This window comes from Talpa europaea, assembly GCF_964194135.1.
Source record: "Talpa europaea genome assembly, chromosome: 2".
In the NCBI taxonomy this organism is placed as follows: domain Eukaryota; kingdom Metazoa; phylum Chordata; class Mammalia; order Eulipotyphla; family Talpidae; genus Talpa; species Talpa europaea.
This window is the reverse complement of record NC_140068.1, coordinates 11,119,136-11,137,963: the sequence shown is the minus strand read 5'-3', so window position 1 is coordinate 11,137,963 and position 18,828 is coordinate 11,119,136. Positions and strand designations below refer to the sequence as shown.

General features: G+C 46.5%; 1 protein-coding gene across 1 annotated transcript in view; it reads right to left on the bottom strand.

Moving 5' to 3' along the window:
* The window catches only part of FNDC1 (fibronectin type III domain containing 1), a gene marked incomplete at both ends in the record, with an annotated part of 78,858 nt that overhangs the window by 48,443 nt on the left and 11,587 nt on the right, over positions 1–18,828 (bottom strand). The window contains 3 exons of the mRNA XM_084257199.1: positions 6,116–6,184; positions 6,940–7,026; positions 9,242–9,436. Of these exons, the coding sequence (XP_084113325.1) occupies positions 6,116–6,184; positions 6,940–7,026; positions 9,242–9,436 (351 nt within the window). The remainder of the gene's footprint in view (positions 1–6,115; positions 6,185–6,939; positions 7,027–9,241; positions 9,437–18,828) is intronic.

Below are 18,828 nucleotides of genomic sequence, written 5' to 3'. Positions count from 1 at the left end.
ACAGGACCCCACAAAAGAAGTGCGTCCCTCTCAGTGATGTCACAACTCCCATCTAGCCTCTTCTTCACTCAGAATCTAAGCAAAAGCCCAAGATGGCAATACAGTCAGCCCCTGGGGATGATTCAGCAGAATCTTAGATTTATTGAGAACCAGGTCACAAAGGCAAAGTCGGCGAAGGCCACTTTCAAGGCCAAACACATGGGGAAGTTACCTCTCCCATGTCCATAGTCCCTGCCTGTCCTCTCAGAGAACCCGCATCAGCCCCCCACTAAGCATAATCCTGGCTTGGCTGTCACTTGCTTCCCAAGAACTCTCTGGAGGGAAAATCTCTGAGCAGGTATTTACATTCATCTGTGAATGGAACATACAAGATGTTGGTTTGAGCCCAGAGAAGGATGCTCACAATCATCCCCTGTTCCCACTGGGGTGGTCCAGGGCCCCTCCCTGCACTTCTTGCCACTGAGACTCAAGTTAATTGCTGAGACTTGAGTTAATTGCTCTGACTCAAGAACATGTGGCTGTGTGAGCTGAACAGCTCTGCACCACAGCTCCTCGTGTGCCTTTTCGTCATGAGCAGGCACTGAGGTTGGTGAAGACTGGCTTTGAATGTGAGAGCCTGGGAAGTGCCACCCTGTTCCCGGGACGTGCCTCCAATGCAGGGAAGGAGGCGACCTCTCAGCACATGAAGGCCTCTTCTTTGCTGACCAGCCAGGCTGGAGCCATTCCCACCTCCACATGCTCACAACCCTATTGGTGCCATCCTTTCCAGTCTACACGTGCACTTCATGCTCATCTTCACCCAGAATTAGGCTCTCTGATTAATGACAGCAGCTCTCTGTGGCCAACAAAATGGCCAGAATCAGGGGCTGCACTAGACAGGTGACCCTGAGCTCTGACAGGTGGCCTTGCAGCCCCATCCCCCAGCCCTTGCCATGGCTCATTTCCCCCACTACACACAGACAGCCAGTAAAAGCAGTCTCCACTGCATTTCTCACGTTGCACACATTTATTGAGCACCTACTATGTGCTTGTCTCATAGTAGATGCTTGAGATACAAAGAAGAGTGAATCACTGTGCCCTGCCCTTGAGAAGCCCACCTTCCAGGCTATGAACCAGAGCTCAGTTTTGCTCTGCAAACTGTGCTCTTAAAAAAGTTCATAATTGGGGCCTCCCTGGTGGCACAAGGGGTTAAGTCTCAGCACTAGGAAGATATCCATAGCCACTGCAGCACAAGTTCGATCCCCGGCCAGGATGCTGACCCACACAGTGCAGCAGACATCTCTTGTCTTGCCCGCTGCTCCCCTCAGCAGTGTATTTCAGTCAATCTGCCTGTTCTGCTCCCCATTCTGTCTCTGGTGAATCTTCTCACCCCCTGCACCTCTGGCCTACATCCCAGTTTTTGTATGCATAAGCAAATAAATCTTTAAAAAAGTTTTTAAAAATTCATAATTGTTTGAGAAATCTGCTGAGAAAATGACATCACAGACATTAACTCCTCATTGGTCAAAGACTTTGAAACTAGTATGTGAAGAGGAGAATCTTTTATTCATAATTAATCTTAAAATTAATTCTTAAAATTCAAAATTAATTTTAAACATTTGAACTGGGGTATACTTTAAACTTGAGTCTGGTTCTCAGCAGGCCCATGGCCCATGGCCTGGGTCATCTGAGGAGGTTTCTAAGTGATTTGCCTCCCTAGGTTGGCACTTTTACCCCGCGTGACACTGGGCAGTTTAAATAAATTAAGGTGCTGTCTCCATGGCTCCTGTGGCAGGATTCCTGCCACTGCACAGACGGGGCCTATGGTGGGACCCTCACGTGCATCCTGGAGACCATCATTGTGTGCCTTTGTGTTCAGGCAAAGAAACTATACCACAGTGTTTTCTCCTTCACTTACATGATTTTTGGATTTCCTGACCTAACACATTCAAAGTAGGGTGGAGAAAAAGGCAAATTAGCCATTTCTTAAGAATACAAATAATTCTGACTGCTTGCAAAATGTAGGGCCACTCATTAGCAGTGGTGGAATTGGCCCCGTTGTCACAGTCACGAAAGGTCAAAGCTGAAAGGAACCCTGCAATCTTAGAATGAAATGTAGAACCTGAGAAGGTTCTTAGAAGGGGCTTAGAACTTTCTTGTCGGGGGCCCTCATTTCACAGCCTAGAATCTGAAAGCCAAAGTGGAGTGGCAGGTGCAGATGGTCACGCCTGAGTCTTTAGAAATCTGTAAATTGATTAAAGCCAGCATTTGCCCTCCTCTGCGCATAGATGGCATCAACATATCTTTAGGTCAAGACACTTAGGAAACTGGAAGATCTAAGCCTAGAGATAAAACCCAGGACCACCCACCCTCAATTCCATCAAGAATTATTTGACATCAATTACTCACTGTTCCTACCTATACTCTAAACTCAAACTTGTAGTTGATGGAATACTTCTCTGGCAGAGTAAAATCTGGAAGAGATTACTTCCTGGGTTTAAATGCTCACTTTTATCATCTAATAAACTTTGTTTAACTGTTACTGTGACTTTTATTCCAATTACCAATACAATAAGGCGGGAATACCCACGGGGCCTTCTCATGGAGGCCGACATGTGGACAGCAGTGTGGACAGGGATATTATGAAGTCAGTGCTCATGTGCTCTTTGGACTTAGGGAACAACCTAGTGGTCGGGGTGACCCTGATGAGGAAGGGGACGGCAGGGCCTCAGGCAGCATGCTGGTGTTGGCTGAAAACGGCCAGAGGTCTGTGAACTCTACACTGAACTTGAGTTGAAGTTATGGTTTAATTGTTCACCTCCCCCCACCCAAAATGAACAAGCTTCATGAACTAAAATATAATATAAAGAAAATATGTGTCCTAAGCGAAGCTTTAATGTCAGTACTATGGTCTAGTTTTTGGGCTCCGTGGCTTAAGACTAGGTTTTTTTTAATCATGACCCTATTAAAAATACATGATTCGACTGAGAGCTAAAATTTCCCTAGTAAAAGCAGATTAACTTCCTTTGAGTCCCTTGGCTGCTTGGAAACAGATTTGGGTCCTTGTCCAACTCCCACTGCCTGGCTCTGTGATACTGGATCACCCCAGATTTTCACAGAGAAAAGCTGAAACAATCTCAGGAAAGAAGTCAGCAGAGAAACTAAGTAACAGGATTTCAATATGTGAACCTTGTGACATCTCTTCCCTGGGGGCAAAACAAAGGGAGATGGGTTTACATTCCCAACAGGAGGGATTTTATATTTAAATACAAAGAAACTTTCTAACTAAAGATATGTGACAAGCTACCCAAAGAGGAAGCCAAAACTTTGCCTCAGAGATGCATTTTTGCTGACTCCTATCATTTTTTGAATCCTTAGAGTATTCCTATTTGGCCAAGTGACCAGTCACAGAATCACTCAAGTCCTGCAGGCCTCCAGGATGCCTGGATGGTCTCCCTCTTCTCATACAGCTTCCTGTTTGAGGGTCTCCACCTGGTCTTGGTCTGGGGCCACCATCTTATCAGCACCTCCTGGGCTTCCCCACCCTGGCTGTGCTATAACAAATCTGTTTATTTTTCAAAGAATTTATGATTGTTTTATATTGAATTGTTTTCCAAAAAAATCACATGTTGAATTCCTACCTCCAGTTACTTCAGAATGTGAGGTATTTGAAATTTGGAACTTTTAAATGAGGCCATTAGGGAAGGCACTAATCTAGCATGACTGGAGCCCTTATAGATAGAGAAAAATTTGAACACACAGTGAGAAACAATCGTGTGCCCACAGAGAGAGAAGACCCTGTAAGAGAAGACACAGTAAGAAGATGGCCTGCAATCCACCACCCCTTTAGGAGAAACCAACTGCACCAATACCTGGATCTTAGACTTTCAGTTTCCAGAGCTATGAGAAAACTAATTTCTATTATTTAAGTCACCCAAACTATGGATTTTTTTTTTTTTTTGCTATGGCAGCCACAGCAGACTAATACAGACTACATGCATTACTTCTTGCTTACTTGTGTGTTGACTTTCCTTCCTACTGGATTATAATCTTGTCTATCTTATTCACCAACTTATTATCTCTAGCATCTACACCTGTGAATGAAATCAATAATTACTATTTTTAAGTAAAGACAATGAAGTCTAGACAGATCTTAGCCAGCAAAATGGGGCCTCTGAAACTTGAACTAAAGCTACTGTTTTGAGGAGAGTAAAAGAATGGATTTTCCTCTGGTTTCAAATAAAACACTGGAAGAAGGTGAGATGTTATCAGTTAAAGCACTAAAGTGAAGTCCCTAAGTGCCAATACTAGTATCAGCTTTTGGAGGATAAATTCTTTCTGATAAAGATAGGGGGAATGAAAATAGGTGGAATTAAGAATACTTCTTTGACAGGGTTATCATATATTAACCATTCCTCAGAGCAAGCTTAGCATACTTTCCAGACCTCATAAAAAAAGGTATCGCTGCCTCTTGATATTTGAAACTTACGATAGTTTCTCATTATGGTTAACAACATAATGTAGTTTTTTTTTTTTTTTCTGGAGTACTTCAACCAAATCTATGCATTCTGGATATTCATTTTTTGTTCTGTTTTTAAGTTCTATTTAATATGTTGCAAATGGTTTCAGCTAGCAATTTATTCCACTAGTTTTTTATATCATATGACAAATATAGTATTGCTTACAGCATTTTAGCAACAAGGGATCCTGCAGAAAGAGGTTAAATGATCTCACCAATAATGAGTTGGAGTGCATGTGTCTCTTGTCCTAGATTCCCAGGTTTTCTGAAACATGTGCTTGCTCAGTAGGACACACACACACACATGCGTGCACACACACACACCCCGCATAGCATAAAAAACAGTTACTTAAGAAAATAACTTATTCTATACTACTGTCATTCAGACAACTATCCAGAAGATTATAAAAATAAAATGCTTATTTAAAACATAAAATATAAGATTTAAATACAAAGCACGTGTGTTTGTGAATGGTTACATGGTGTCTTTGAGGTAGACAACCTCTGAAATAAACATCCTTTCCAATTTTGCAAATTTCCTAGGTGTATACCTTCCCAGCTATGTTATATCAGCGTCTTCCAAGTTTGAGTCTCGGTCCTCTACTCTCGTATCTCCTGATTCTTGCCCACTCAATGCTCTTTCTCTTCTTCGGCTCCCACTCTACAACATGATTCCCAAATTCCTGTCTAGCTCTTCCTTCTCTCTTCCAACTTGCAGTCACCTACAAGCATCTCCATTACAACAACCAAAGGTCCCCTCCAGTCCGATATTTGAACAAGACCGTATCACCTTTCTTGGAAAACCATTTTCCTTTTCTGTCCCTTTGTTTTTCCACCCCCTTTTCAGATAAAAGGAACTTTGAAAACTGCCAACACCTATCAAATCAGATTGGAGAAGCAGGTTATGGCCATTGGTTTCAACATACTCACCTTCCTCTCAACAGTAATACCAGATTAATGCATTTAAAAACATGGTCACTAGCATGAAACAGCTCCCTGCCATATTTGGGGTATCACCCAACCACACTCTTAAGCAACTGCATTCATTTTGCATTCTTTTTCAACATTAATTAAATATATTCAAGAAACATACAAGAAATGTCAACACTTCTCTCCAGAAAACATTAGGACCAGACAACATCAACATCCGAATGATAAACACACATAGACAAATATGGAGCAGAGATGGAGGCAGGCTCTCTGCCATCTTACAGATACTTTGTTGGTGATGAGTGAGCAAGACTTGATGCAACATACCAGCCAATCAAAACCACTCTTTGGTGGCTCCCCTTCTTTTATGCCACCCAGAGGTGAGAGCCAGGAGTGCCCTTGGCAGGCCCAAACTGCCATCTCCACCACCATATTTGCCTGTTCACGGCACAAGAGCATCCCCAGATGCACACGCAGACACTTTCCAAGGCAGAACATAAAAGAACAATGAGGAATGAGCGACACTGGCTGGCCACAGGTGCAGAGCAGACGCCCGACACGGTGGCATGTGGGTTAGTTTAGCGATGGGAACTAACGGAGGTTGTGAGCACATGTGTGTAACAGAAGCACAACCCTCTTGCGAGACGGTGCTTCAGTGAAGACACGAACTCAATGAGCAAATAGTACCTGTGATGGTTGCATTAAATGGTCCTGGACCCTTAATGGGAAAACCATGAATCTCGATCCATTCACCTCCTAAATTAGGAAAATGCAACTTGATAGTTAGAAATGAGGACTATTGGAGTTTCCACATTTCAGAGCATCCCTAAGGCATATTTATTTTTTCCAAAGGAAAAGGGTTTAATATAAAGACTCTAGGTTCATGTCATGATAAATGCTCAAAGCTAAATATCCTTGTCTTACTAAAAGTTTACCTTTTGCATTTTTTCCTATTTAACCTATCTTGTTGCTTTTCTGTTACTGTCTCCTGCTTTTCCTGTCTGTGGTGACATTGACACATGTCCTCCCCCGCCAACCCCACCCCAGGATCTTAGCAAACTTATTCCCGTACAAGCCAGGATGACAACTGCTAAACTGTTTAATATTCCCTTTATCTTTCAAACCATCTAAGTGCTATCTGGGACCTTATTCTCCCTCCCACCCCCCGCCCCCACCCTGCCAACCCCGAGTGCGCTGTCACTCTCCTACAGATGCTGAACTGGTCTTTTCAAGGATTTGTTCTGACCACAGCAGTGGCTGGGCCCTTGGGCTGAATGGATGGTGCAGATTTTTGGTCTTTTGCTTATGGCTTCCCCTAATGGAAAATGAAGGACAACATGCTGCTAACCTACATGAAATTACTTTAAACAAAGAGATAGTTCTCGCCTTGCTCGACAAATCTTGTTCGGGAGCTCTGTAATAATTCTAATGGGCACTGACCTGAAGAAGCAGGAGGGGTGTTTCTCACATTCTGTGTAACAAAGCACAGCCCCATGCCAGGTCAGACTTACCGGGCGGGCTCTCAGCTCTGTAAACGGGTCGGCTCACTCCACTGTGGTTTTCTGCGGTGACCAGCACAAAGTACACTACCCCCGGCTCTGGAACACATGGTTGACATCAAACCACCCCGAGAAGGACAGTGTGACTCACTGACTGTCCCCCTTATACCAGTGCTAGCCAATTATAAAAATCTGAGTTAAGTGACAAGTCTATAACTTTCTCTCTATTTTAAAAATCAAAATCGGTAACCTCCCCATGCAACTCAAATGCACCTGACCAAAAAGCCACAAGATTTGTCTAGTACAAAGCACATGGCACATGGTAGAAACCTGGATTCACTAGCAGTCAATAAAAATGCTTATAAGCTTTTTAGTGTGAAATTGATGTAGGCCACACAAATACACTATCCGCAAAGTGGGGGCTTAACCTACAGTGTGAGCAACTACAAATATTATTTTCCCAAGATGTTCCAAAACAAAAGCTTAAAAAAAAGAGAATGTCAATATAAATCATAAAACTGAGTACATAGGAAACCTTCGCTACAACAGATGAAGTTTTATGAAATTTCCTGCTCTGCAATCAAATGTTCTCCTTATGATGCCCCAAGTTGTCTTTGACTAGAGAAATAACTCCCGGGAATCTAGAAACAGTCCCTGGAATCTTGAAAATGTTAACCTTGAAATAATCAGGCTTCACTTTTGGACCAGTGACCAGGGGTCAAGGTGAATGTGTGGTCAAGGTCAACCGTGCTAGCCCTTTGACTGAGCTCCTCAAGTTTTGGGGATGTGAAAGGAAACCAGGTGAGCACATCCTGAACTTGCTGCTTCCCAAAGCAGACCCCTGGTGTGCTGGTTTTCCTCAAAGCGCACAGCTAACTGGTGCCAGGCCAGGGAAGGCGCCAGCACCCTGAGGAGATGGACATGCATTTCAGGGCATGAGGGTGGGAGAGGTGAGAGTTAGTTTTGTCAGAGGCAAAAACAGTAATTTTCAAAACGAGGAACTTCCTCTAACAGTCCAGGGCTCTCCAGCCAGGGGCCCAGGAACAGCGACACCGCCGGTGCCAACTGGGGCCCGAGCGCTCAGGACAGGGGTGGCTTCTGTTTGATGGTGGCAGGGCCTGGTGGCACTTAGGGGCTGGCATGACCTGCCAGACAAACTGGGGAGTGCATTTGGTTCAGATAATGCAGCATCATGCCTCGCCAGGCGCTCTCTCTCTTCATTCTGAGTTTATGCACATTTCAAAGAATTTAGTCCACATGGCTGTGCTTCGGTCTCGGTTAGAGACACTAATTGTTTTTCAAGGAGTGCTGCGGTCCCTTTTCTGCATGTGCGTCTTCTCTGCAGCAATAGTAACAAGCAATTACAATGCTGCTCCTGCCTCCATCCCATGGGGTCTCTGCTGAACCCCACAACTGGGTTCTGTGGGGCCCCAGAGATAGGTAAGAGACTCAGTGTGTCTAGCTGGAATGATGAGGAAGGGAATCTGACCCCCTTTACCTCCTCTGCACATACTCTCTGCTCCATTACAAAGAGGTAGGAGGCCCGGCATCGAGGGTGGGGGCAGAGGAGGAGAAGGGGTGATGTGTGGTGGCCCCGAGTAGGTGGAATGGGGGGAAGGAGGACCTGGTGTTCACAGGTGCTGACTTCTGCTACCTCCTTGGGATCTCGGGTAAGGTTGGGCCAGGAGATGGTTGTAAAACAAATGGAGCTTCAGCCTACTGGGATAAAAAAAAAACCCAGAACAGTGGATCCACAGGAGGCAGCTCAAGTTCTCAGATTCAAGGCACCTGCGCCTGCACTTCTGGAACAATACATGGGAAATTTACAACCCTCCAGACTTGGAACCAAACTGAACAAACAGGTAGGCTGTGACTTCCATCTCTGACCCAGACGTGGCTCAGCGTGACCTGTCACACACACCTTCACAGGACACGGCCTGGCCACGCCCATCATAAAGTGGTTTACAGGTGAGAAATCTCAATGTTAGGCTCCTAAGTTGTCGAGCAGTCAAGTGTCAATGAGACAAAAAAGAATCCCTAGGTTTTCCAAACTTACATTCAGAAATGAAAAAAACTGTTTCCTACATCAGTTTGGAGAGAGAACAGGGATCCCAGAGTTCAAACGCTGGAGGGAAAAGCCAGGGGCAAAATGAAGGCTAAGGAACGGGCTCACGGCCTTGACGACCTGCTCCAAGAAGCCACTTGTACCTGGGGTCTGAAGGTGCCGCTTCCACAAACAGCCGTCCTGAGAACAGGACTGAGCAGGTAGGTGTACAGTTAGCTCCGACTGGGGACAAGACCAGGGATCACTTACCCACGTCCTCAATAAGGAAGGAGAGTGTCTCCGCATTCACCTTGATGTATTTAAGGCTTTTCAGTGACTTCCCATAGGCAATGTTGTAATGCTCCACCGGTCTACTGGCAGCATCTTTGGGTGGGTCCCACGTGACTTTCAGGCCCATTTTAGTGGACAGCAGTTTCACATGCCTTGGCTTCAGTGGGTGGTCAGCTATGCAAACAGCGCAACCATCAACTTATGGGAATGGCAGATGGGGCAAAGGAATTTTTTTCCCCAATGTTCTTGGATATTGTTAGCTAAAGAGCAAATAACTTTTAATCTGTCTGTTCCTAATGAGTTTAAGTGCAGTCGTGTTTGGACATGGTTACAGTATGACAGTAAAACAAACACACCAAACCCACAGCTTTTATGTATTTTGGATAACTGTGGGTGGTAAATTTAAACCAAGAGTGAAACAAATCAAAATAAATTCTAGACATTCTCTGGCTTGATTATGGTGACTTGCTAGTACAAGAATAACCAATTAGTAATTTGACATAGTCTCCAGAGGCTTTTATGTATTAAATAAGCTCTGAGTGTGTCGCATGGTACGGCAGGATACCTCTGAGAAGAATAACATAAAACTCTGATGACCAGGAGACTACCCAGTGGATCTAAAGGGAGGAAGTGATGCTTTTGTTTCCACAAAGAAACCAAATGAAGATCATCAACAGTTTAAAAGGGAGGGACCCTCGGGTTTATCTGCATATAGCTAATTACTGTGCTTCCATATTTTGTCCCAGAAGAAAAAAAAAAACAGCTATTAAATGCACAGTTACATTTTCATCTTCAGTTATGAAGCTCCATAAAAATGGTGTTGATTTTCCAATATGACCAAAATGAAACATAACATTTTGCCAAACAACATCTCTCTGTTTACGATGTAACATGGCCATATGACAGAACACAAATAGATGCTAAATACCAATCAACAATCACATTTGGGCAAGCTTGCATCTGAAATGGATTATTCTAAGATGCAAGACAGTCCTAGGGGGAGGGGGAGGAAAATAACCCTTAAAAACCCTGAACCTTTAAACTTAACAACATTAAGAAAAGTGACTTTGAAATGTCAGAAAAGGAAAAAAGGGGAAGTGTTTTGTGATGACACACACATTGGTTAGTATGTGAATTTAATACCAAATGAAAATTCTGAACAGAATAGTATGGATGATTCTAACAAATACCACTTATTTCTTCCAAAATTGCACCACTGCCTCTGGAATAAAAAGATGACCAAAGGAGATAACTCCTGTGAATTGCTCAGAGAAAGCTGAGGAAGGAGAAACAGACAATGAAGATGATGATTTTCAAAGCAGTAGAAAAAGCATGTCCATTTTGGGGACAAAGCACAATACCAGACTATGGACATGGACCAAAACCTACAAAGCATCTCCCCCACCCCCAACTCAGAAGTGAGGTCCCTGCAACTCCCCTAGGGGAAATCACAGCTGAGAAACTGAATGCCCTCTAGGAAATTTGGGGTCTCCAGTGGCTTCTGGGCATCACCACCAGCAGTTGTATATATCCCCCCAGGAGTCTCATTTACTCTCCTGCCTACAAGAAAACCTCTCAGGATTTTCTTTGCTGGAGGACTGGGGTTCCCTCCCTGGGTTTCCTTTATTTCTCCCAAGGTTTCACTACAAGAACCTCTCCTGTCTCTGCTGAGTGTTGGACTAACTTTTCCTAATGTCACCCTTATTTCCTGCAAGAGCAGAAGGATGCCCAGGACTCTGACAGTTCACACTGACCAAAGGCATGTGGAAGCAAAGCGAGGTCCCCAAAACCTGCAGAGAAAAGCCGAGGGCTGGCAGCTGTCCCATGAGAGATGAAAAGTTAGATCTGGGCCTCTGTGGTGGTGCAGGGGTTAAAGTCTCAGCACTATGAAGCTATCCGCAGCCACTGCAGCATGAGTTTGATCTCCCAGCCAGGGAGCTACCCACATGGCACAGCAGACCTCTCCTGACCTGTCCGCTGCTCCCCTCAGCAGTGTCTTTCAGTCAATCTGCCTGTTCTGCTCCCCACTCTGTCTCTGATGAATCCTCTCACCACCACTACCACCACCCTCTCCCTCCCCCACACCTCTGGCCTCCACCCCAGCTCTTTAATGCATTTAAAAAAAAAAATCTTTTTTTTTCAAAATAAGAAAAGTTAGATCCTGGACAGAAAGCCTAAAATGTGAAATCCAAACACTATCACATTTTCTGTTGGGTACCAGTGACTCTAATCAGTATACAAGTACTTGGGCCTGAAAATGACTTACTTTCATTACTGCTGTATGAAAAGAAGGACAGTTTCTAGATACACTCACAGCTCTTCCCTGCTGTGCCTTGGTGCATCCTTGGACACAACATCAAATCATTTCTAACTCAGAGAGAATCCACATTCAAGTGTCTGCATCGTCCAGCATGAGGAGAGATGCTCAAAACCTTCCAGAATTATCCAACAAGAATAGCAAAAAAAGAAGGGCAAGACCTCTGGGTTGCCGTAACTAATGAGCGTCATCACACACTGTTGACCCAGTCGGAGTCCCTGAGGAGTCCACGGTCTTTCCTTCCCAGGATCAAGTGCTATCCAGCCACTCTCCTCAACTCCAACCCTGCACTGGCATCCACGTGTTAAGGCCACAGGGCCCAAACCACTCTAGAGTATATAAAAGTGAAATGGATGGGAAAGGGAATATTGAGTGTCCGCCATCTGCCACCCACTTCTCCAAGCCCATAAAGGTACCCAGCACCAGGCGCTCCTAACAGGCACAACCTGGGGCCCTCGTGGCTCCCCCACACCACAGCCGAGGGAAGCAAGGACTGGAACTCAGAGGTTAGAACTGCCCCGAGCCACCAGCTGCTGTGGGGTGGAGCCAAGCACAGACCCTACTTTGTCCACCTCCAGTCCAGGTAATCCCACAGCTCACGGAACCACGGAGTCTGTCGTCTGACCCTACTCGTAAATGATAATGACCCTGCCCACGGAAAATTAATTTAGGGAGCCACTATCATGCTGAACAATGGTGAGGTCTCCATAGTTGTGCTTATCACATCATGCCCTCTGCCTTATCCCAGCTCCCAAGACGTTCTCCTCAGGGAGAGGGGCATGGCCGCCCCTACCTGCTGTCCCTCCACCTGTGCAGGTGTCCTCAACCCCTCCTCTCTGGAAAGAACGGATATCCCAGGGTTCTCAGGGACACTTGCATTCTTACAGCAAAAGCTTAGGCCGAAGAAATAACTTTCTAAGAGTGTAATTTCAGACCCCGGAAAGTTACCTAATGGGGTTGGTATTGAACACAAGGCCCTGGGGGGAAGGGAGGGGATGCGGAATTCATACCTTCAGGGCAGGCTTTGGGTCTATCCTGAATTTAAGGTTCTCCAAAGGCCTAAGCCAGCAAGCCCCCACCCACACCCACACCCACCCTAATCCCAATGCAAGCAATTGGGTTGATTCAGCTCAATTTAGGGTAGGAGACAGTTGCATTGCCTGGATTGCCATTGACTTTAGTATTTAAAATTGATGTTGTTATTGATATGTCCTGGGCACATCTTCCATGGTTCATTCAGAAAGAATGCTCACTGGGCAAGAGGAAATCTCTTTTGTGGATCCAGCTCCACCCCTGTCCCCTACCTCCCCTCATCTGAGCGCCACGTGAGTGCATCAAACTATCATCTGTCCGAACAACCACCATTCCAGAGCACTGCACATCAACCTGCCTGAGCTTGGATTACTTGACAGAAAGCTGGCTTTGGAGCTAGAAACCTGACAATCAGTTCTATTCCCCATCACCATCCCCTCGGCCTCACCACTCATTCCTTGGCTATTGAGGACATTAGATGAAGTTGGATCCAGGTTGTACAGACTGGGGAGCAGCCTCAGCATCCAGTGGCATAAAGATGAAATAGGACAATGTGCTCCTCATTTATTTTAAGTGGCCCCAGAACTAAGAGCCCACCAGCGCCTTTGGAGGTGAATGAAGCACACACTTTTGTAATAGTTTCCAGTAATTTCGTAGAGTGAACATGACACTGGAGATGGTCTTTGAAGTTATAGGTCCAAAGTCTGCACCCCAAGGATCCTCTGGCCCGAGACGGGAACCCTGGTGCAAGCTCAGTCAAACCTGACAGGTGAGGCCCAGACGAGCCGTTTTCCCATTCCCACAGGGTAAAACAGAGGAAACGGACTGACGTACAGCCTAAGGGATTTCAGGTCCAGTGAAAGAATTTCCTGTCTATGGCCTTCTCCCCCTGCCCTGTTCAAGGCTGTCTGGGATGGCACCAGCTGGGAAGGATTCCAGACAGAAGGAGGCCAGGAAGAACCTGTGAGAACTCAGGCAACCTCACACCAAGACAAAGTAATTTCCAGAGTTCATTACAGCAAACCTCATCCAGATTCAAGAGTATTTTGCTAGGTGCCAAGTAGCAAAATGTCCATGCACAGATTGCGTCTGCGCACGGGAGGTCCCTGAGACCCCGGCTCTGTGGTGTCTGTCCCTGTGTTATAGGGCAGCCCCGATACAAAACGGGGTGCCTGACTGTGGGTCCTCACCCGCGTGCTTTAAAGGATTTATCAATGCTCTACTGCAGGCACACGCAAAAGGTTCATAAAAGGTTTATTCACAAGGGAAGGGGAAATGAGGAAATGTACAACTCGGGGAGAAAAGTGGGAGACAAAGTTTTAAATGCATCCTACCCGATCCGCCAATCTGGAATCCCAAATGGTGCTCTGAGAGCTGGCCGCGAGCCAGGAGCCGTGAAGCCAGGAGGCAAGCGAGAGAGCGAGAGAGCGAGCCCCCCAAGGCCCACGTGTCTGGTTTTATACCCAACCTGGCTGCTTAACTCCACCCTTAGGTCCCAGCCACCTTCCCTTGGGTGGTGACGGGATTTGTCTTTCCCAATGTCCTGATGGCTTTGGTCTGGAGTGGGGGTGGCGTCCACAAAGCCTGCATGGAATTAGCTCAGGACATCCTTTCTCCCTAACACCTGTACGTCATCAGCTTCTGCAGAGTGGCCTCTAGAGGTTCTGTGGGGCTGATGAACACCCTCAGGGACCTGGATCCAGAGCCAGGTCCACAGGGCCAGCCTGACCTGACCAACATCTGCAAGGCCTGTCCATGGTGGACAGGGACACAGCTCCTCTCTGCCCCTTCCCTGTCTTCCCACGCCGGCCTCTCTTTTGGCACCAGGTATTGACCACACTCACTTAAATGGGAGTCAGAGTAAAGTAAAAGACATGAAGGGATTTAAGCCCAGTCAGGTCCATCATGTCTCTCCACCCCAGAGGCCTCCAAGGACCGGGAGGGTCAAGCAAACAGCGAAGGCGTGTTAAGGACACTCTGCCTGAAGCCACAGTTTCATTCCAGGGACCCGTTATAAGCAGGGCTTCAGGCCCCATGTTGTCCAACATTCCGAGTTTTTCTTAGATGCTCAACCCATTTCTCCTGGTAACTAACCTCTAATCACATGAGCCCAGCGGGCCTGGGAGACCCCACTTGGCTGGAGTTGTTGTGACTGGCGCTGGATCCTCGGTGCCACCTGGTCCTGAAGCTGTGCCGGAGGACCCTGGAATTACCTGCATCAGCCCCACTGTCACCAGACAAGAGAGCAGAGAAGAGGAGAGGCTGGGCATCCCCGAGCCAGCTCAGCCCTGCCCTTCCCCCTGAATAGCTCCTCAAACCAATGAGCTATGGGATTTACACAAGTTCAAGGTGGGTTTTTGCATTTGCATACCCTGATGGATTCAAAGACAACAAATGAAGATCTTCTGTGAAAGTCAAAAATAGCTTTTTAAAGCCAGCCCAGCAGCCAGGACGCTTGGTTATAAACAGCTGTCAGAGCAGACACACCCAAAGAAGTGAAGGCACCTACCAGTGGGGAGGGCTACCCTTGCCAGCTGAGCCCAGCGCACCCCCACCCCAGCCTGGCAGTGGACGGGAGAGCAGGCTAAGAAGAAACACCCGAAGGAATGTTAAGGGCTTTGGAAATAAACAAGTCCCTCTAAGCCCCAAAAATGCAACAATTATTTTATAAGTACACCAAGGACTGCTCTTTAATGCAACAAAACCTTTATGTTTATGTAAGTCTCCCTACTTCATCTTTGCTTGAAATTCAGGTTTGACTTTCCACTGGAACCACAAATCCTTCCCAGACTCTGAAATGAAGAAAACACAGATCTCAGCGTGGCTATGAGTGTTTGAGCAGAGACCCAGTTGATAAGCCAGAAAAGGCTAGGAGGGACCAAAACTGGGGTGCGTGTGGCTCAGGAGGCGATCAATGTGCAGCCCAGCCTCAAGCCCAGGAGGCCCGGGATGGGTGGGCAAACTCAGCTGTTTTCCAGAAGACATCAGACCGCACAGGACTTCTTAAAATGCTGAGACAGTTGGCAACATGTGGGCAGAACACAGAAATGCCTGACTGAATTTTAAATAATTTCTCATCTACATGCTCAGATTAGCTTTTCCAAATAAGTCTGATTCCCCATCAAACATAAAAGGGAGGCCGCAATAGCTGGTTTTGTTGCTCTGACGGAAAACACACTAGTGAGATTTGCGAATGGCTGACTGACTCTTCCCCAGGGGAGGCCAAGGTTGGGGAGACACGGTCTGAGTTTGAAAAGAACAACCTGGCTCCTCTTCTGACATTTCACAATACACACAGGGTTCAATAAAGTGTTTTCCACACTTGCCTGGTTCTTCAGGGACAACTGCATAAAAAGCGAAACCCGTCATGCTTTCCAAGCTCCAAAATCAGACTCTAGGTCTTTGGAAACTTTAAGTTTAAAAATTCCTCCAAGGAGCAGAAAGAGTTTTGCAAACAGAACCTCTGACCTCCTCTGACCCCACCTCCGGGAAGGCCCACAGTACTGTCCCCACATCGGAGAGAAAACGGGGAGTGGGGGTGGGGGGTGGAGAGGGGCAGCCTTCTGGAGCCCTTGGGAGATCAAGGGCAGCCGCCTAACCCCCTACCCCACCCCACCCCCCCACTGTCCTGCTGGTGCACTTGCCTCAAAACCCAATCATGTCCCGAGTCACGAGGACTCGCTGGATTCCAACCATAAAATGCCCCTTGGTGTTCACCTGGTGAGGTGCATGGAGTGAGAAGCTAGAGGCCAAAGGAGCCTGGCCATCCCTGCTGAGGCCAGAGTGCCCGTGACTCATGGGCATCAACAGGCCCCGGAGGGTAGAGGGGACACGGCCCTTGGGCTGAGCGCGCTCCCCCTCCCCGCTACGGGGCCTCTGCGGATGGAGCCTGCCTTCCCAGCTGTTCTCTCCAGCCCCTGCACTTGCCAGTGTTTTGATAACAGCAAAGCATCACTTGTTTGGACTAAAGGGCCAACTTCACAAGCACACGTGCCAATGAACATAAGGACACTAGTTGATCACAGAACACAACTGTGAATCACACTTTTCTCTATCAGCCCAAAGAAGCCAAATGGTGAAGACACCCAGATCTCAAACTCCCAGCCACTGGCTCATCTGTGCGTTTATCTGAGTCCATTTCTGTCTCTCAGCCACCCTGATTCTCTCTGCATCAGCATCTCCATCTTGGACGAGTTTCAGGGGATCCTGGGTTAGGGAGAGAGTGATTGCTCTCCCCTGGGCTTCAGTAACTGCTCCATCTAGGGCTGTGCCTGCTGGTCACCCTGAGGCTGCCAGGGGCCCAGCTTGCATGTGGGAATGTCCCAAAAATAGAACCTCAATGTCCTGTGGGCAGCCCCTTCACTCCTTTGTCCCCCTTCTCCTCAGGACAGGCCCCCCCCCAACCTCCCAGCCAAAACCACCCCCATTCTAAATGCACCCACACCCCTGGGCTACTGGTAAACAAAGGTTTTCTTTTCACAAATTCTTTCTCATTATCTCAAGAGTTAATGGCCCCTAGGACAAACTTTGCTAGAATGTTCCAGATTCTAGCTTGTCTATTTATTTGCATTTGGGGGGAACTGGGACGAAGGGAGAAAGACAGAATATTTGTTAATACACTTTACTCCATATAACTTCCGTCATCATCCTACCTTCCTCCTTCCCTCCCCCCCTCCCCCAACTTGGTAAAAGCTACAAAGCAGAAGGACACAAAAAGGGAGAATAAAATGAAGCAACAAGAATTCTGTTTCAAAACAAACAGCAAGAGGCAAAACTCAGTCCAAATTGTCAAGTCTGACCCAAGGGATACTGTTAAAACGAATCTGCCTTCTCTCTCTAGATGTTTTCTGAGACATTTTAAGTGGAATTATTATTAGTCCCATCCAAGTCAAGTTTCCCAACTAGTTTATAAAAGTTTAGCAGCTTGCGCTGAAATCAGAAACAGCCATGGTGGACTTGGAGGCGGGAAGTAGCTACCCAAGAGCCATTCTCGGCTCCTCCCTTGGCTTCTTGGGATGCTAGACATTCAGGACCTGCCCGTCTCCTTGCAGCTAGGGTTGGCCACATGCACCCAAGTCCAGCCGCGACCATCCAAGGAAGCCGTCGCCTAAATGGACGAGGCCCTTCCTGGGTCAGAATCGGCCAAGTATGCTTTTGGTCCTTTTGTGTCTTCCTCCTCCTCCCAGAATGTCAACATGGCACCTGAAGAAGCAGCATCATCTTGGATAGCGATGGCCTAGCAGGGATGGTAGCATGAAAAAGGGAAAGCTCCTGAGTCCCTGGCAGGCTTGCTGCTCCCAAGTTTATTAGTGAGCAAGAGAAACAACTCGCTCACCTGTTTATCAGTCACTGCTGGTCAGGCATGGTCTTAGCAGCAGCCCGACCAACCGCCCCCAGCTTTTTCATTTCTATATCTATAAAATCAAGTCACTTTTTCTCTACATTTCTAAATGAGACCTGCTTTTAATTTTAACTTCTCTTCATTTGTTGTTTGTAAGGGATCCACTCTGGGAATTTAATTTTGTCAATGCCAATGCTTTCCTTGTCAGTATGCCATGGACCTGAGTAAGGACATCTGTCCAGAAAATGATGCAGCCAGAAATTAAAGTCACCAGAACCAGCAGAGCTGGCAGAATATGATCATTAGGATGTAAGATTTTAGGGCTCTTAGTCATTTTATTCAGGAACGAGTGTAAGCAAAACTACTCTTCCCAAGGGGGGGAAACAAAAAAATAAGATTTTTCTCCCAATCTAAAACACCAGCTTTCTAGAATGGCTGAGGGAAATAGAACTGGAGGGATTCCATAGATGTATTTATTTATAACAGCAATAAGAAAACGAGGGGTTGTAAAGAGAAAACGCCCATGAACGTGAAGACAACACGGACACACGCTTGCTGTTGACCCCGCTGGAGACCAGCATTTCCCAGACTTTTGTGGGATCTCTTTACACATTCTTCAAATTCAATTCGTAACTAAGAAATAATTTCTTGAACAGTTACCATTGTTTGTTGGTGTAGCATGTAGTCGGCCTACCAGAAACTGCTTGACATGGCGGCCAGAGAAAACTCCCTGGAAATTCATTCTTTGTCCCCAAGTGTGAAAGTCATTGTGCAACTATGTAACCACGTGGGCATGACTATCCCTGAAATCACCACTCATGTTACTCAGAAAGCTCCCTCAAGAATGCCCTTAGGGGCCTCCCCTGGTGGCTAGGT